The following is a 21,482-nucleotide window of genomic DNA, read 5'->3' as shown; positions in this document are numbered from 1 at the left end:
TCAAACTCCCTCACCTATGTGAGGACGTATTGCTCACAAAATCAGTTTAAATGTGCATTATAACCGCATACACGACGGATCTTTACTGGAATCAGGTTTCAAATTTGAGCCCTCTGACACCGCGAGCGAGACATTTCGCTCGGCCACCGTTGCGTGGATTTGTAAATAAATGATAGCATTTAAAGAGACATTGTAGGCTTTTTTTTTGCATTAGATATGCTTATTTCATTTCTCAGAGTTATTATATTTTGAAATTTCCCTTATAAAGCAAAATTTGTTCTTCCTTTAAAATTTGATTATGATGCTGCAAATAAAATTTTAAGAAAAAAAAAACATATTTTTTTATATTATTTGTTTATTATATCTTTTGGTTAAAGTTTGTAAGCAAATGGAAAATTATTACCCTTAATCTGAAAACATCAAATTAATAAAGAAACCCTCAAGCACGGAATATAATTAATTATTTATATTAAATTGATAAATGTATAAAAACCAAACAAATGTTTACTTTCAATACAACTTCAAAAATTGGCAAAATTATTTAAGATAAGATTCTCAAACAAATAGAATAAAGCAACATTTTCTTTATAAAACAAAATATTTACTTTGAAGAATGCGTTGGCTTTCCATTTTACTTTCAGTTTTTGAAAATATTTGATGGGGAGGAGTTAAAAATTTAGACAAATTTGAAACATTCAATGACTTAAAAACCTATTTCTTAATATCCTCTTGTCCATGTTAAACAAATCCTTAAGAAAACATATTTTTTTTATATATGTATACATGAAAATGTTTATCAATACAATATTGAAATGAATAAGCATTCTCGCATAAAATTAACTATTTCACTGGAAATCATTGAAGGAAACAGTAAACACATTCTTTTATAAATATATTGATAAAAACTTACTTTTTAATGTGTTTTTTTTAAAAACTTAATAAACAGAAAGTGAAATAATCTACATAATGTATATTCTACAGATTAATATTCACAATTTCTAGTTGTTGATTAAAGATTCTCAAAATACTTTTTCTGAGATCATTTATTTGAAATATTTACAAAATAGAAAATTAAACATTTCTTTCATTAAAATAAGATGTTATAAATTCTTTCTTTTCCTATTTGCAAGTAAGGAGGGAAAAAAATCAATATCTATACGAATACGTTAAAACTGCCTGGATTAATTATTTCAATTCAAATTTATTTCTTTAAACTCTTAGTATTTTCAAATCCAAAATATAGATATTTTTAAGTATTAGTAGCCGCTTAGTATCATTCTGAAATATTCTCTTATAATATCTTTCAATTAAAAATAGAATAAATTTTATATATATCATCGCATTTGAATATTTAATAGATTTTGAATTTAGCCAGTAATAAGCTGTAGAATGCGATATTTACAATGTAAGTGGCTGATTTATGTATAAATATGTGAAAGGCAGAAAGAGATGTATATTTATAGCAAAATCGAAAGAGAAATATTCTTTGAAAGAAGCTGAAGAAATTCAAAGATTTAATTTATGACGATTTATTTTATTGATAGACCCAAAACTGCTAAAAATTCGAAATTTAAAGAAAAGATAAATAAAAAAATTGTTTCAAAGTTTTTCTTACAAATTCATTTTAGAGGCCACTTCATGTAGCATGATAAATGTTTTGTTTTGTTTCTTATTTTAATATCATAATATAAACACAGGAATGCACAATATATAACTTATTAAACTCAGTTTTTTTCCTTTTTAATTAAATATACTCTTTCAAACATAATGTTTATAAAATTTTTTCTTATAAATGCAATGTTTCATTAGTCATTATAACACCAATTCAAGATTATATAAGGGAAAATAAAAGTGAATAATATTTATTCCTTTTTTGAAAACTACTACAGAAAACTCTAAAATTTGACAAACTATTCATGTTTAAATGTCTAAAAATTACTTGACTTGTCACTACATCATTTTAAACTTTCAATTCGAAGATCGTTTGTTTAACAAGTCAATTCCCTTTTCTTACTGCAAAAAAGTAATTAGTCAGAATTCACAAGTTTTCAAGAGTACTATATACATAAGTATAATCTAATCAACGAATTTTAGAAAAAAAAATGCATAATTACTGCCAAAAGATAAAACAACTCGTCTAATCTGAAGTGAAATTCAAAATCTACTTACAATACGGATGCTAGAATATTAAAAACTGTCAAATAAAGCGTTTGAACAATTTTGCACTTCAGAGATAGTGCTTGACAGATACTAATTAAAAGTCGTCAAACTTTCCAAGCATTAGATATTTACTATTGCGTGAAGCGAAGTATCCCTTCAGTTTAATACAAGATTAGACTTAATCCTCAATTAATTCAAACATTTCCTTGAAGGAAAAGATTGGGCAGCAATGCGATTTTTCGTATTGAATGCCAAAATGTACGATGATATTTAAGACATCAAGTAAAGTCATTATAAATTAATTTCGACTGTCAATTGTGAAATTTGTAATATGCATTGTATGAATGATAGTTTTTAAAACATTTTAATTGTTATGAAATCTTTTGAAAATTATGGAAAGCTGTAGTTATGGAGAAGAATATTAAATAAATTTCTTGATTCCAATGTATGATGTTTTTTTTTTGTGTGTGTGTGTGCTTGTAGCATTCTTTATGGTAAAAACAACATAAAACAATTCTTTTATAAAGACACTATTTTTTTTGTATTTTTTATGTAGTTATGTGAGTTTCGAATGTATAATGCTTAGTTATGAATACAGAATTTAAAAGTCGTTAACTAGCCATCTCATGTATGTGCTAATTATCTATATCACCAAATTTGTTTCTTTCAAGTAACAGAAAAGATTTCAAATTTACTTGAAAGAGTAGAGAGGCGGTAGAGATTAAAGTGTCAATAAATTGCGATCATATCGGAATTAATGTAACATTTTTAACAAATAAAATAGTTTATTTATATACATTATCCATTCTATTCGAATCCCATAATACAAAACTATTAAAATAAGCATATTAATATGAAAAAAAATCGGTCCAACCAGTGTATGATGGATAGTCCAGCAGGCCTCAGTAAAAGATAATCAGACTTAATTCTACACAAAGCACGAAACGCACGTTAGAAAACACTGATGAAGCGTGCACAAAAAAGAACTTGCAGAAATCAGCAGCATGAAAGCATCAAATTACTATTAAACTACTGCAACAGCATTAAGAGAAATCTCGCTGAAATCCAAACTCCGGAGAGATACTTCGTTCAACTACTAGCTTGAACTCAACTCAAATATCCACTATTGACTGACACCTTTCGTTTGAGAACCTATGCTTATATAGCTTCCACTGCAGAGTATAGAATGTTCTGAAAAATCTTTGGAATTCACCCTTAACGGAGTCCTGGCCAAGTATTTCGAATATTCTGAAACCTTTTTCTTCTTAAAGTCGCTAAATGATTGCCAAGTTTGTTGTGGGCAGGGAATCATCGACTGGTATCCATTCAGTAGCCATTACAATATCTCTAAAAACCTGTTCCTTATTACAAACCTTACTGCATAGTATGTTACAAATTCATAACATTATATTTCAAATTCAAAATGTGACTTAAATGGCTTTAAAATTATATTTTATGTGCTCGAGGTAATCACTGAAATGCTCAAAAAAATTATGAAACTAAATAATTATAGTCTCTGATCCTTAGTCATATTTAGGTCCCTGATTCTTCTTCTGTATGCCACTGATTCACCCAAAATTTGACAATCATTGAACGACTGTCGTTGATTGGCTATAATGCAGAAATTTAAATCTTTAGAATTTAGCCATATTTTAACACATACAAAATATTTGTTTTTAAATAAAATATGTTTGCGGCAAAACTGTTTGAAAAAATATTAATATTAGAATGGATGCATTATATAAAATCAGCAAGACCGAGGGCTCTATTAGTGTTTTTGGTCAAAATTTCAGTGGATAACTTGCATAAAGAAATAATGTAGAATTTGAGAAATCTCTTGAGATACTTTTTGAATTAAATTTTATCTATTTTTTTTAGTTTCAGCCAAAAAATATAAACAATAGGTTATGTTTATATTATTACTGCATATGAACAAATTTTTTGGACAAAATTACATATAATTTCACAGAGACCTTTATTAAATTCTTATTTATTTAGACACATATGCATGCTTACATTTTCAGTCCGAAATAATTTACATAATCTGCTAGGACAATATCACGAAAGAATATAATTATTGATATTAATAAAATACGTTACCTTCCCAATATACCTAATTGTAAAAAGAAAGATGAAAGAGAATTCCTTTCATTAAGTTATTAAGTTAAGCTATAAACATCCAAAATACAACATTATAAATATAACTATCTCTCAAAATGTTATTATACTCTTTTTTCTTAAAAGGTGATTTGAACGACGAAGAAGGTTCAAACTATTATACTTGAACTTATTATAAAGATGATAAGCTTTCAAAATTTACTGTCATTGACCCATATATACAATGCTGGTGTTTTTTTCTTCTTTTTTTTCTAGGAAAGGCAAAACAAATTAGGAATTGATGAAGCAAAACTCAGTTCAACGTTCATATCAATGTCGCGCTCTCCAATTACTGAAAGTAAAGACCCGGAAAAGCGTAATAAATATTTGCTCGCCGTCTTTTTATGGGTCTACACAAGAAAGAATCTTCTTTTGTAAGGCAACTGGAAGGCACTTTAAAATCCCCAAACTTATTACGGACAAGAAACAACTTTCTCTTTTACTGGCCTGAGCCAAAAAGGGAGTAGCGGAAAAAAAAATTAAATTTCCTGGCTGTTTTGCTCAATCTTTGACGAATTACGGTCGTAAAAGTTTGAAAATTAATGGATTGGAAAGTTCGATTTTACGTCGTCATTTCGAGACTGTTCGGAAAGTTCATTTTTTTTTATAACGCAAGGCAAAAAGATAATTCTAGATTATGTTTAAGCGCTTCCAGAAAGATTAACTAGGTTTACTTTCGCCTTACCACGAAATATACTGAGTAATTCCTGCTGTATCGCAGACATTTATGTCCTCTAGCTCTCAAAATGCAATGCTTAATGCTGGTTTAAGAACAGTGTCGAGTCGTTAATTATCGAGGCTTTGCGACAGAATTATAATAGTTTTTACTTCGAAAACATATTCTTTTAATAGAATACTTTATTTTTGTTTGTTTTCATGCAAACTCAATTTATCATTCTGTAAATCCTTAGAATTTGCTTGTTCTTTTACCTTAAAAAGAAGCGAATTCTATTTCATACTGCACAGTATAAAAATGCTCTCAGAAAAAAGTTATTTTTATAGTACTTCATTTTTATTTTTAATGCTTTATATATATATAGAAACAAAATATTAAAAAACTAAATATTCTTCCTTTGTGTTTGGGAATGAAGCATGAGGGAATGCATAGTAATTATTATTTTTTTGCCAGCGTCCTGGCATAGGGTAGCTTGTCTTCTCTGTGATCTGGGCGTTCCGGGTTTGAGTTTCGATTCGAGCATGGTTCTTTTTCTTCTGTGTTCTATTTGTGAGGTGTGTGAATGTGTCCCCTTGTAAAAAGGGGCTGTACAAGCGAATGTGACGCATGAAGTAGCTAAGTCGTACTCTTGGGCCTAGTTAGAGCTACTGAAAAAACAAGAGACGCTTACTCAGCTTAAATTGTTCAGATGACTGTCAGCGGGCTTATAAAAAAAGTGTCATAAGTCACAACACACACATAACGTTTTTAGTTTCTATATACTAAGCATAAAATAAGTGTTGTGATCTTTAAAAATTTTGACCTCGAGATTTTAATGACTCTCCATATTTAGAGTTCTAATTCAAAAAAAAAAAAAAAATGCATTATCTATTTATTAGTCTATATGTCTGTAAACACGATAACACAAAACCACTTTGAGCTAGAGAGCTGAAATTTGGTTTATGGAATTAAGACTAAATTTGCAGATTTTTTTTAAAAAAATTGAACGATATCTATTTACCAAAAGTCTGTCTGAGTGTCTGTTCAAGTGAACTCGATTACAAACATAGAATAAGTACTGTGATAGTTAAAGAATTCAACTTCGAAATTTTGATGACTCTCTGACATTTCAGAGCTCTCGGAATGATAATAATAATAATAAATATTATTATGTGTGTCTGTCTGCTTGTAAACACGATAACTCAACACGGCTTGCAATAGGGATATGAAATTTGGTATATGGAATTACAACACTATGTGCAGATTTCTATTAAATTTTGATCCATATCCATTTAACAAAAGTATGTTTGTCTGTTCGAGTACAAGTGAACTCGACTACTGCAAAATGCAAAGAGATAGGTTACTAATATTTGATGCACAGATTTAATATACAAAATATAAATACTTATCAAATTTTGATATAAATTATTTAAAATATTGGTTGTTCATCCACCTGTGGATTTGCATGCAAGTAAATGCAATGAAATTCGGTATGTTATCTTGTGGCTACAATTGCAGTTTTGTGCCCAATTTTGGTATCAATCGGAGGGGAAGAAACGGCTCCCAAAATACATATTCGTGAGATAAATTCATTAAAATGCTATTCATGTCAAATACCTATATTTTGTTACTATCGTTGGTCAATGACATGCAAGGAGTTTGCGGTCATAATCTTTATGCGGAGGAAGATATATAAGATTTTTATACAAGAGATTGCGAGAAATTTTCGGGGGGGGGGCAGGCACTACTTCATCTAGTTTTGGTGACTTCAATATAAAAGAAAAAGAACTTGCTTCAGTCACTTTCAAAATATGATTTAATGGATTAAATGGATGATTTAAATGGATAAATATTTTAAATGTATATTTTCCATCACTTTTTACCCTTTAATCACCAAGCTTAAACGTTGTACGTACATCGAATTACCTAATTTCAAACTCGTAATATAAAATTAAAGCAACTTAATTCGCAATCTCGTTTGATAAAAATAATTTGTTAACCTGTTCTCTGGAAGAAAATGACTTTTATTGTTTACAAAAATTAGGCCATTATTAGTTTCTGTGTAACTTTATACTTAAATTTTATTTATTTACATTACTATTACTATTATTACAATTTATAATCACCCTATTAGTATTTGACAGAATTATGGATGAAAAAATGCAAGAATAGTCAATTAGAATATAAATTAATTTTTCGAAACAGAAGAGCATTAAAGTCTAAAAAAATATCGAGACAAGTTTCAAAAGACAGAATGCACATAACATTTTTCCGAAACACAGCTACGGAAAAGAATTTTATTCATTTCCCCCAAACTTCAGATTCCCATTAATTTGATCTCATGTGAGTTTCCATCACTGCAAAGGGCAAACAATATTTAAAAAGGAAATAAGGCTTTCGCGTTCCAGCTATTCAAACTGTGCCATCTTGTATTTCACTTTGTTTTCCTTTTTGATGTACGACCAAAGGCCCTTATTACCTTTTTTTTCTACTGGCACGAATATTGCCTTTTTAAGCAAAGTCTGATCCTGTGTCTTTTGGGATGCTAGCGTGAAAGCAGATATTCAATCAGGGTAAATGGTCTAGGGATACAGGAAGATCCAATTCCTAAGGAGATTTTTCCAGGAAGGAAAAAAAAAAAAAAAAAAAAAGCAAGTAAAAAACGGAAACAGAAAAAACGTTTTCTGAATTCACCGCTCGGTATTCTTGCGGGAAATCACCAGATGCGCGGAGAGTATTCTACTCAGTTGGAAAAGTATTCTTGATTTGTGATAATTAGAACTAATTTTAGCTTTAACTGGCAAGAAGATAAGTCCAATCAGCACGTAGGCATGTCTTCAGTGCAATTGGGAAGCAAAATAAGCCTCCACAAAAGCGTATAAGACTGATAAGTGGATTGACAAGCCTTAAATAAATATAAAAAATGCCATTGATAGGTAAGATTTAAGCGTTTTTGCTGGCGGGACATAAAGATTAAAAAAATCTATGATATCAAATTTTTTGAAGTTGAAAATACATAGAGAAGTATCTTTTTTTATTTATTATATAGTGTGATGAGGAATTTAAAATATATGTCAAAGAGGTCAATTACTTGAAATATTCAATAAAGAGATTTTTCATAAATTTTCGGAGACAGAGAATATCGTTTTTTCATCATTACACTCTCTCACGATTCGTCGTATGCGCAAACCTAGCCCACAATAAATTCATCAAAATCAAAATTCTGTAATTTTCGATATCTGTTGTAGAAATATAGAGAAGTGTTCCATTTGGTATAAATGCCAATGTTTAAAATTGGCAATCCGCTTCAAATAGAAATAGTGTCTATTCAAAACGGCATGTGAATGTAATCATTGAATAAATAAAATGCATTTCTCAATTCTATATTTTCGAATATTTTCTGATGGCAATATATGAAATGATGAAAAACCAAACCAATTTTTTTATTGATAATCACGAAATAGTTTGTGAAAGAAATAGAAAAAAGAACAGCTAGCAACAAAATTGAGACCGATTAAATTTTAAATATATATATATATATATATTGCTGGAACGTTCTGAGAAACACTATGATTTCATTCCTTAACAGCATGGGAACAAAAGAAGGAGAACTCTTGGACACGACTATTATTAAAATCTATATGCCCTTTCTATAAACATGTCAGTGTCTATAAGAAACTCCATTACTTTAGAAAACAAAGAAAAAGGGTATAGATTACTTTTTAACGAATAGGAATTATAAGTAAAATTGTTCCATATTTACAATACTGACGAATGGAAACGATCTATAGCAGAGAAGTAAATCTTTCTATAATGGGAGGGAACTTATGCGAGATCGTCGTTATTTATCTGGCATGGGTCCAGGGGCCAATGATTTGTCCACTTCCTTCTATTTTAAACAATCTATAGGCAGGGAACAAAGAGATGTATTAACCATCAGCGGGATATATGCTTGATCCCAAAATAAACTATATTAATAACTAAACGCTCTTGTAAAAGGAGCACAATTGTCCGGCAGATCTATAAGAAGTATTTAAGAATTTTCTTCTCATAATTTATACTTCTAAAAAGTTATTTGTTGCCATTATTATTAAGAAAAGAATGATACAACATAATTGAAATTTTTGGAATTACCATTTATGAAATTAAATTTATGCTATAATATTATACGAAATAAATATTTTTAGTTAAAAAACTTATCAGGAAGCTGGAAATCAATGGTAGATTCTTTACAGCTGAGTTACTATATAGCAAGATGGACTGTTAATGTTAGAAACCAGCAAAAATCCGGACTTGAAAATCACATTTTGATTTTTAACTTCTAAGATATTTCAATTATTAAAAAACTTGAAATACAAAAGTTGTTCGTCTTACTGGCACTCTAATTTGGCTAATTAAATTTGTTTTTCTGTCTTCAATATTTGGAAAGTTATAGCGAAATGAAATGTCAAATCTCCAACATTTCCACCCCCTTTGAGCTAGATGGACCATTTACGAACTCGTCCGATATTTCTATATTTCTCAATATAACTTTTGAACGAAGAGTGGTTTTGAGTTCTAGGGAAAATGATAGGTAAAAGTACTGAAGAAATTTTCTTTATTATCTTGCCATGAGAACGATTGCAATAGGTAGTTTTACTACAGAAAATTACCTAAAAATCATCATTATTGTCCATATCACTAAAGCAATATAATTGTTACCTTGATGAGAATTACTTATAAAAGCAAAAAATTTATTATTGTTTGTAAAAGCAAATCTTTGGCAAAATAAATTTGAAAGTAAGTTCTGGTAAGTATAAATCTAGATGGTAATTTTGTGGTTCAATTTATCATCTTTAAACTACACCAAAAATTTTACCAGTCACATAATAAATATGGAAACTTTTCACGAAATCCATATATCTCTATTAATCCTTTCTAAATAATTCAGCTCTCATTCTCTCAGAGAATCGTTTTCACCTTCTGTGAGTTCGTTAGAGCATGAACTTGTATTTACTTGAAAGTATGTAGCTTCGACTGTCATCTTTGGTTTAGGGAAAGTATTTTATACAGTTAGGGAAGTCATTAAGCAGAAGAATCGGAAGCGGAAACACGACAGTGGAACAATAAACAATGCATACATCCTACGTATAAAAATAAAGATAAGAGAAAATGTCTCATGTGCTTATCGTAATATGACAGGTTTTACTTAATGCGTGAAATTGAGACTTGCATTTTCGGCTTTTTTATGCATGCAAGTATAGCCCATAACATAAATATGAATTTTAAATGTATTTTATTTCTTCATATACTGAATATGGACGAATTATTTTAATTATAAAAAAATAGAATTCGAAATTTTAAATAATCTCCAACTTCAGACTTCCACGAATAAAAAAAAAATATATCATTATGTCTCTCCGTCTGATAACACGATAAATTCAAAACCACCTTGAGCAAAATGGCCGAAATTTGGTGAATGAAATTATAAATAAATTTCTAGAGCTCAGTCAAACTTTGAACGAAATCCATTCATAGAAAATCTGTCTACTTGGCTCATGCAAGAGCAATAATAACTAATTAATAACTGCAAAATAACTACGAATTCAATAACTACAAAATGCAATGAGAGTAAAAAAAATTGGTACACAGTTTTAACATCTAAATTATCAATACCTATCAAACTTTGAAACAAATCCATTAATTGGTTGATCGTCAGTCAGCCTGTCCTTTTGCATGTAAGTAAACGCAATGACTTAAATTAATCAAATTTGTTAATCAAATTTTTGACTACAGGTGGAGTTTTTTCTATCAAATTTTGGTCTCAATCGGCTGATTAAAAATAATCCAAAATACATATTATCGTGATATATTCAATAAAGTGTTAGATTCATGAGGAAACTCTATATTTCGTAACTATCAGTCACCAATGCCATGCAAAGAATTTCGGGCCTTAGCCAAGATCCATAATTTTATGAGGACGAAGAGGTATAAATATTTTATGCGAAAACATATGAGAACGTTTCGGTGAAAGCATACTCTCTGGTTTAACAACATTGTAAGAATCATTTAGGAAATTCTAAAATAAGAGTTTTATAAAATGGTTTGACGCACAGCCCTTTTAATATTTACATAGTATAAAATATAAGATTATTTAGTATTAAAAGTAAATAATAAAGAATCTTTAAAAAGTTATGAGCTATTAAGATTGTTGATACAGAAAGATTTTAGAACTGATTTGTTTTTAAATAAGAATCGTTGAGCAAAGAAACTACTCGAAATCGGCTTATTAAGTCTAAAAATAAGTTTACAAGGAAACGGATATTTCTCAACTACATTTGAAACAAAGTTTCTGACATTTTAAAATGATTGAGAAGGAAAGCATATTAATTTATTGCTCGTCAATGTAGAAAACTGTATTTACGATGTATTAAGACAATGGAATGGAAGTTAGATGGAAATTTTACAGGAAAAATTAATGGTTGCATTAGATTCTTCACAGAAACTAATGCAATGTCTTACTCAAAACTAGATGATTTCTGAAATAGATTATTAACCATCGTAAACTGCAAAAAATAATAATATGTCCAAGTAAATAAATATAAAGTATATTTACAAGAGCATAGCATATTGCATGCGCGACTTTTTGTTTCAAACAGAACTTAAAAATTCAATAAATTCAAACACAACAGTTGATTCAAAACCTGAAATTTGATTTTTATTTTTATCACCCTTATAGAATAAAACCTAAAAGTAAATTTCTTTATTAATTTATTGTGATTATGCATTGCGCAAAGGAAATCCGATTTATTAATAGAAATTAAATAAATTATACCATGTTTTTATATAAACATACAATTAGCTAATTAGTATGATCTGCGCAGTTATTTCAGTTAGTTTCTGGTAAAATATAATTCATCCTTAAATATAGGCTAAAAATGATATTGTAAATTTGCTTCGGGAAATTTAAAAATTTTGGCTGTGAATTTCCTCAGCCTATTATTAGAAAAATCTAATCTGTTAAATAATTTGCATTTAATACAAAATCTTTATCTCTTTTGAGCTATAATAATTTAAAATATTATAGCTCAATATATATTCTATAATTAATTAATTATTTGAAGTAATTCGAAATTTTCCTCTAAAATATGCAACCTTTAGCTTTACAGCTTCCTAAATATATAGTTATTTGTTATTGCTTACTATCAACGCATAATATTCTAAATTACTAATTTAATGTTTATGAAAAATTTCAGGTGATGATTTTTTCCGTTAGCACTTAAATCAACTGGAATATATTAGTTTCACTACTGATAATAATTCATTCAATTTATACTGCCCCTTTTATTCCAGAATTTCCATTAAAAATAAAAATAATAAACTTATATTCGATTAACTTTTTTATTTCATATCATTTTTCAAAAGAACTCATATCATGAATTCATTAAAAGATTTATTATTAATATTTTCTGATTCAATAAGATTTTTTATTAGAATATACTCAAAATAATTCAGCAATTTATAAATGATTAATTTTAGCAAGTAATAATTTCATGGTATCGTTAGTACATTAAATCTTAAATTTGGGAATAGATTGTATTATTTTTTTTTTTCATATTTACATATGCGATATATAAAGTTCGCATTTGCAAAGCATTTTTTTTTTGTTTTTGAAGATGGAGAAGCATTATGTCTTTCAAAAAGAGTTTTATTGTTTCATAAAAGTTATCCTATTCTAAGGGGAAAAAAAACATCCAACGAGAATGTTATAAAAGCGTCTTAAATTGAGACATGTTTTTCGTCGCCTTTGATTCGATGGACACAAAACTGGTCACAAATATAAAACATTAAGTTATCTACTAATTATAAATAAGGAATGCTACATTAGATTAGACACTTGTGAGAAAAGTTAACTATATGTATTGAAATTTCCTATAGTAAATCCATTTTGGAAGAGAATTAATGTGATAAATCCATTATGATAAAATATATGATACTATATCGAAAATTCAATAAAAAAATGATTTAATTATGACATGAAAATTCAACATCAATATTCATACTATAAATCGTATATTAGGGGCTATAGATCGTATATTACTGGTTATTTATAAGTATAGTGTAATTCACATGAATCTGAACACAAACATAGCTTATGAACTAATTTTAAGACGAATGATTTCCACATTACAAAGGATATTTATATAGATAACTTATAATTTATGAATATTAACGTGTCTTGCAATTAATTTTATAGCAAATCATTATCCATTAATTTCACCCAAATAGTTTATTTCCTTATTATAAGAAAATTTCAAATGTAATAAACCGCTACATTGTACCCGAGGTTTGTATTTAAGAAGTACAAATATATAAATCAAAAGAAATTTCGCTTATTTAAATAACTATTTTTTCTATCCTAATAATTATCAAAATATATTAAACTAATAATCAAAATTAGCTCATTATTATCGAAATAAGTTATGAATTATTTATGTCGAAACGAATTTTGTCACTTTAGCTGACTGCTCTAAAGCAATTTCATAAATATTCCCTACGAAATATATCCAGACTTAAATAGTAGGTGCACCATAATTTTAAACTTATTTTTCCCAAACATGTTAGACGGGTGGCCAATAAAGCCATCACTTTTCTTCTTGGACCGTAATTGATTATATACAGAACAGGAAGCAAAAAAGGCAGTGAGACGTATAAGACAAATCTGAGAAAAGGTTTCGTTTCCAATGATTACCATTGTCATTGCTGGGAAGCCATTCTTCTTTTCTAATGGGCAGCCCATTGTCTTAAAGGTAATAAGTAATGCCATTTGTAAGATATAATCGTCCAGCTTCAGCCTACCCTCTCTCATTTGTTAACCACCTCTTGAAGGAAAAAAAAAGAGGCAGGATAAATGTAAAAATGTCCTGACGGATATTGCGTCTTTTGCCAAAACATTAGTCACGCATCAGTGACTTGTTGGCACGAAAGATATTGGAGCACTTGATTTTTATTGTTTCTTTGTTGTAAAGAATTTAAAATTTTTGCGTCCGGGTATCCTTAGTGGCATGGACTTTTAAAACAATTATAATGATGAGCTTGATAATGCGTTAAAATATTAATGTCTTGACATTAATATTTTCATAATACTATTTTACTCCAAAATGAATCAGTTTTAGAAGTTGCAAAGCAACTTTTCTTTATAGCATGATTTCACAAAGAAACGCTTTAGTTAACGTAATTTTAATATAAAAGATATATCATTGTACGATATCTCTTTTCATATTACATATATATAGTATAAAACATGATCAAATATATTAAGGGACATTTTCTTACATAAGAAAAAATCTCAACATAATTCAGTATCTTACTTTATTATATATGACAGACATTAGGCAATTATCATGTTTCACAAGTGCAAAAATTGATGACTTTCACTTATTCCATATTTTACGACAGAGAGTAAAACCTAATAACATTTTTTATAGTGACATTTTTTTTTGATAAATCAAAGCATTTATATCATTAACTATAATTTAAGAAATAAATTTGTAGGATATATCAACGTTTCTGATATTATATTTTTCAGAGAGATTATATATTTAATTATTGCTGAAATAAAAATTCCGTTTAAAATGAATGATAGTCAGACATTATAAAAAAAAACCAGTTTTCATTATTATAAACTGATTAAATTCCATTAAGTATTAATAATAGTAAGCAACCACAATCAGTATAAAAAACAACCGAGAAATAAAAGACCAAAATCTGCCAAATATCAACATTCTTCGTAAATTTTAACATTCATTCATCCATAATTCGACATTCACTGGATAAAAGGATCGGTATTCACAGAAGAATGTTGGCACTTTCTAATTTCGTTTATTTTTTCACGATAATACATACCACAATTAACTCTCAAAACAATTTATAATATAATTAATTGAAAATATTTCGAGTTTTAATAAAATATTTAAAATGATTTCATCATTAACATTTTTTATCAATATTATATGAAGAACTTTGGCTTAATAACTTTATTATACTCTCTGAAACATTCAGAAAGAATTTAGATTAATCAGATTATATCATTCCAATCGTTACGAAAATGAAATAATAATTATTAATATTTTTGTATTAATTTAATTTTTAGAAGCAAAACTTGCACGATACATTTATATTGTTTAATTGAATATTCTATTTATGTGATTTTATTGTATGATGGTTGTAGAACTTGCAGGACTGGCTTCTAATATCATTTCATAAATATATCATCGTTGATTCAGATTCGAAAATTCAGATATCCTACTAAAATATGTTCATTTATAATAAAACAATTTGTGGAAAAGTCTACCTGTATGTGAAACGTTTAACAATTCTGCTTAAAATATTTTCTGAAAAATATTTACGCAAAATAATAAGAAATCAAGCATTTATTTTTCATTTTAGTCATCCATCACAGCATAATTTATGCAGCAACATAAATTTCTTTCTAAACATTCTTTATTCTTCTGCACTATTTAATAGTCAATTTTTTAATTAAATAAGTGCATAAAAATGAGCACGTATGCAATCTTGGAATAAAAGCTACGATAAATTAGTTTACCTGATGTTACCCACTTAGAGTAACATAAAGCGTCATTAATACCATGTTTATTTAGTACAATATTAGAATGAGACATATTAAATTATTTCCTATTTTTAAATATTCTTCATTGACACTAAAAAATGATTTTTCTATTACTCCATAAAGCGTCAATGAGTGATTAAGCTTCTGCAATTAATTTTCTGTAATGAATTCGCTTTTGACCTTTAAAGAAACCGAAGATCATGAACAATTTTCGACATACTAAATTATGCCAACGAAGAAATATGATGTATAAAAATATATTCAAATCTCTTATTGTAAGAGTATTTTACATGTGATTATATAGCTATTTATGTTTGTTTTTTTAAGATCAGGTGCGCATTTTTAATAAGACAGCAATCAATATGCGTTGCAAGCCATTGTAAATTTACTTCAACCTTTAGCATAATATCTAGGAATTATAAGAAGTAGGTCCTTAAAATCTTTCATCATTGATTTGAATCGAAAAGATAAAATTTTTAAATCCCGGAAGTTCAACAAATTTTATATTTAAAATATAATAAATATTTTTTTTTAATTTTTAGTACTCGCATTTTGCATCAGAATGCATTTATTTTTAGTTGAAAATCTAGATAATTTTTTTCATCATCAATGAACAACTGATAGAAGTTGATTTTCTGGACATTTCTATCCTTTCCATAAACTTTCCGACCTTTAACTTGTATTTTACAATACATACCAAATACAACATTCATTACAACATATTTTCATTTATATTATCAGTTTTTTACAATCTACTAATATTAAGGAATCATTGGTATTATGTTGATTGATCAATTTGATTTTCAAATGAGTTTGTTGAAAAAAAAATTTGAATAACGTCTTCTTGAAATAGTAAATTTACTTTTATCATAAAATGTTTCCTAGTGGGTTTAAAAACATGTCGAATGATAAGTTTGTAAAGAATCATAGGCAATTTTATTGAAGTGCAAAAATTTAAATTTTAGAATTAAGTTATTTAATATAAAATATGATTATAAATTTTAGTTACAAAAATATATTAAATAAAACAGCAAACACATTTTTCGCTTAATTTGTAAAGCAATATATATATATATATATATATATATATATATATATATATATATATATATATATATATATATATATATATATATATATATATATATATATATATATATATATAACGCTATGCTAGATATATAAAAATTTAAACATATGAAAAAAAAAGATTCACATAATTTAAAGCATTTTCAGAATTTTTTGCAATGAACCATTGAAAAACTAAAACAAAAATGAAATTTATCTTTTCAACGGCAAATGCACAAATTTTCATCGAAATAATTCGATGAAACAATCTTAAATAAGAAAAACATATTAGAATTAATTGAATGGAGACTTATTTCCCGCATGATTTGTTGGAACATTCAGAAACAAATTATCTATCTACAAGTTTTATCATAAAATTCTAAAGTCTTGCAAAACTATGACATGATTTTTTTAATTACGAAACCGTGTAGCTAGATACATTTTTTTGTTTGCATAATGTTTTTTCAAACATAAATTAAAAAAAAAATCTATAATCCTATTTAAAGTAATATCATTATTAAGTAGATATGGATTCGTTGCCTAAAAAAGACCGTAGAAAAAAAATCTACTCATTTGCACCAGCAATGTTATCAATGATCTAAATAATACATACGGCAATAAAAATGCATTTTCTGAAATATAAGTTATTTATGTTCTTCTAATTCATGTGCTTGATTTTTTTAAAGACAAAGATAATTTATTTTGGAAATTTATTTCCTTAATTGAATCTATATGATAACCATCTGGTTTTCTTTTTATTTTTCTTCTGGTCTTAAAAAGATTTATAAAATAATTTTATTTTACAAAATGCAAAAAATATATGATTAAGCTTTGAAGAAATACTTAATATTTATTTTTCTTTCTAAATTCTATATACTGACCGAATAAATTATTTAATACAAAAATCTGTTGTTACATTTCTTGCTATTAAGTGCCATGCGATAAAATTTGTTCAAATGCATTTTTTGAAAGATTTTTGATACAAAGAAAACACATTTTTTTGTATGCAAACAATATATTTATAAAATGTGATAAAAGAAAAAGCATAACATCTATAGACAGTCATTCAAAATTAGAAGTTCATAAAACACTTGAAATTATAAAACTCCGTAAAAAATATTTTGCTTTTTCTGATTTAATAATAAAACATAAAAACCCCTTCACATGTTATAACTGTTCAGCTCACATTTATCTATAATTTAAGTTTTATTATATTTTGAATCCTGCAGGTCGGTCTAATGGTAGTTAAAACTTAAATAAATAAATAAAGTGTATGCTTTTTAAGCTTCAAGCTTAATTCCAAATAAATGTATGCTTGTATTAACAAAATTTCGATGTCAAATAAATTGCTAGCATGTAACTAAGTTTTATGAAAGTCTGAAAAATTATCTACTCTTTGGCAGGGTTCCGCTTTTGAAAAAATTAATAAATGCTCTTTTCAATAATATTTTGAAATAAATTTTCATGTACATATAGAAGGAACATTTAAAAGAATAGTGTTAAGAAATTATAACTTTCTAAAGTTATAATTGCTTTTTAAAGTTTAATTTATATAATAATTGCTTAGTAAATTTATAATTTGTTTCTTTCTTAGTTATATAACTTATAATCGGCATATACCACGGAATAAAAAAAGAAAACATTTGTAAATATTTCTAATGAAGATGAAATAAATAAAATTTAAAAAAAAAAATGTGCTGAAGAAATATTTTAAGAACTCCAAAAACTATTCTAAGTAATTATACGTTCATAGTCTCCGAAACCCGGATATAGTTCAATTATTCTCATTTTTGATGAAAATCTGAAAAATATCTACAGTACGGACTTTCTTTATATAAAAATTGTAAAAAAAAAGTTTCATTTTTAATACCTCCTTGAAAAAAAATTTACATACACATTCAAAACACACTTTGAAAACAATAAAGATAAGCTACAATAACTTTCTCGGAAATTATCACGAACTCAAGACGAGTGTTTCAAATTACAAACCATAGTTTACCAATGCAATACAATACCACAGATTCTTTCACGGAACTCCGGGTGGCACTCATAAAACTTTCGTTGAATTCTTAGAAGAGAAAGAGATAAAGAAGACACTAGACAGAATATGAAGGATGCTCATATAGGACCCATCATTTCCTTACCTAGGACGTTGAGAGCAAAGTTGAGCAAATGCAAGTAGAGAGCCATCGTCAAGAGCATCCAGTAGGATCCTCTGCATCCCCTACGACAATCCATCACTCACGAACGACCCCTCACGCACGCACTAATCCTCACGGTCACACTGCAGAATCACAGGTGTCCTCTGTCCTCCTTCTCCCTTACTTCTTTCACTGGACACCTGTCTAAGCACTGGGATGGGAGAAGAAAGTCCGCGAAATGGGATTCAACGGATCTCTCTGCGGATGCGGAGACGATGCGGATGAAGCATGGTTCGTGGCAGGCCTTCCAATGGAGTGCGGAGTTGTAAGATCTGCCCACCAGGCGGCGCCAGGGTATCTGTCGACCCTCCCCTCCTGTGGTGGGTGGGGATGAATTAAGTGGGAGGGTGGGGGGCAGGAAAAAGTATCGAATATTCGCGGAGTCGCACCTGGATTCAGGATCGAGTGCGAAGAGAGGTCTCCGGAAGGAAAAGTTTCCAGTTTGGGATAGGATTGTGTTTTTTGAAGGGGAGTAGAGGAAATGATAATACCTATTATAAGCTTAATAACATTTTTTTGGATTGCTCCATTGCATGATGCGAATCATTTCGTCGGGTTTAGAAAGAGTTTTGTTTGTCTGATTTCACCCAATATAGAGAGAGCTTATTTTAGTGCTTGCTTTCGTTTCCTTATCTTATGGAATAAACTGCTTTGAAATATATATCAAAAATGGAAATTTTATCACATTATATGAAAAGTGTGGAGATATCTAGATTGAGATTGTATATGTTTTGATACGAAAGGTGACGGATAAAATTATGTGCGATATCAATTGAAAAATATCAAAAAATGAAATGAGGTTACAAGTTTGTTTAAACATTTTGTATTTGAATTATTTGTGAAAAATAATAATTTGATATAGATTTAAACACAATTAAATTTGTTAATCTTGAATAATTGTCGTAACATAGCTCATAATATGTATCATGAATGTAAGACAATATATTTAAATTTCATCAAGCAACTTTGTTTTCTTTAGATTAGACAATGACGAATAAAACTTTTTTATTTTATTAATTTTTTATACTTCTTATTAATTCTTGAAATCAATGAAATTTTATTTTAAAGAATATGAAGAGGTGACCTTGACTTTCTACTACAAAATATTTTTGTTTGATTCTGGCGAAAATGGATGGAATGCTAATCAGAAAATTTCTGCTTTTCTTTCTGAGCAAGGAATCATATACTCGAAATTTGAATTTGAGAGAAATTTGAATTTGAATAAATGAGAGAAATAAAACTACAAATTTTTGTGTTGAGTGATCAGAGGAAAGTGAATAAAAGATTCAATTTCTTGAATGAAGGGACGGATCATAGTTTCATCGCACTTAAGTAAGAATACAATTCTGATTGTAAGATGCAAAATGTCAGTTTATGAAGTATTCCAATGACTTTAGATTCAAACCGAAAAAATGGACAAAGAAAGACATTCTATAGTTAATCAATATATAATTTTATAGTAAAAATACAACGAACATAAAAGATGATTTCTATTCTGTTATACGGAACTATGGAATTAACAGTAAAACTGATTCTTTATAACACTTAGAAAAATCGAGGATATAAATCGAGGATTATTTCATTCTCTTTCATTCAAATTCTTAAAGAATTAAAAAAAATCTATTTTTTTTTAATAATTCGAATCTATGCTAGAAATAGCTCGTGATCAGCATTGAATCTGTAAATGCGAAAACAATATCTTTAAAAATAAGAATCTCCATGCCATTATCTAAAAGATAAATGCATCGGATGTTTTCCTACATATTTTTATAAACATAAAAACATCATTTGAATAAATAATTATTCTGTTAAGAATAATTTATAATTTTTTTATATTAAAAAGTTGATATAATTTGTAAAAGCCATTTTTTTCTAAGGAATTAAAACAAAAAATCAATAAAAGTCAAAAAATTTCAAGGACGATAAGCTGAAAAATATTTTGTTATACTAAATTTTATTCAAACATTTGTAATATTTCTAGAATGAATAATTTTTTTTTGTATTCATTTACAATGTATATCTATCAATTGAAAAAGGGAGATTGGATCTTAAATTTAACTTATCTTTATTGAGGATTTAAATAATCTTGATTAAAATAACACCGCTAACTTTATTGAATCCCATGCTGTTCTCTTTGTAACACTTGGAATTTCAAATTTAAAGAATTTATAAATGCGAACAATTTATAAAAAAGCATTTTTAGTTAATAGAACGATTTCTATTAAAGCGGGCTTTGTAAATGGCCGTGAGACTCTTACATGGTTTTGAAAAACTTTATTTTCGAAACAAAGATCTTTATTGGGAATTTAACAGATTTACTGAATCTATAAACGAATATGCACTTTGATGGCCTTTTTTTTGGTCGATTTTAATGAAAATATGACACAGAACTACAATTACAATCCCAAGATGCGTACCGAATTTCTTTGACTATGTCATTGTTTTTACGAATTATTGTGTCTATATGTATGTGAAAGTATAGGCAGATAGAAAATCAACCTTAAACCAAACATGTTTATTAGAATCTACATTTTAGATGCTAAACTGATTTTAACAATTTTTATTTATCTGCTTCGCTCCTTTTTGTATTTATCGAGTACACATATATGTGAATCGTCAAGGCTATAGACTT

The 21,482-nt window shown here is 27.8% G+C and overlaps 1 protein-coding gene across 2 annotated transcripts in view; it reads right to left on the bottom strand.

The window, feature by feature from the left end:
• LOC129965610 (nephrin-like) overlaps positions 1-19,077 on the bottom strand; it is a 327,045-nt gene extending 307,968 nt beyond the window's left edge. Inside the window, exons 1-2 of one of the 2 annotated variants that reach the window (XM_056079653.1) lie at positions 18,991-19,077; positions 18,794-18,954 (exon numbers count right to left, since the gene is read on the bottom strand). In XM_056079653.1, coding sequence (XP_055935628.1) covers positions 18,794-18,887 — 94 coding nt within the window. In that variant the 5' untranslated portion in view covers positions 18,888-18,954; positions 18,991-19,077. Of the gene's footprint in view, positions 1-18,793 lie in introns of both variants that reach the window. The other variant, XM_056079654.1, reaches the window with a different exon arrangement.
• Positions 19,078-21,482: the final 2,405 nt, after the last annotated feature.

The sequence above is a fragment of the Argiope bruennichi genome, chromosome 4, assembly GCF_947563725.1.
Source record: "Argiope bruennichi chromosome 4, qqArgBrue1.1, whole genome shotgun sequence".
Lineage (NCBI taxonomy): Eukaryota > Metazoa > Arthropoda > Arachnida > Araneae > Araneidae > Argiope > Argiope bruennichi.
The sequence above is the reverse complement of the archived record's forward strand: the minus strand, read 5'-3'. Positions and strand labels throughout refer to the sequence as shown.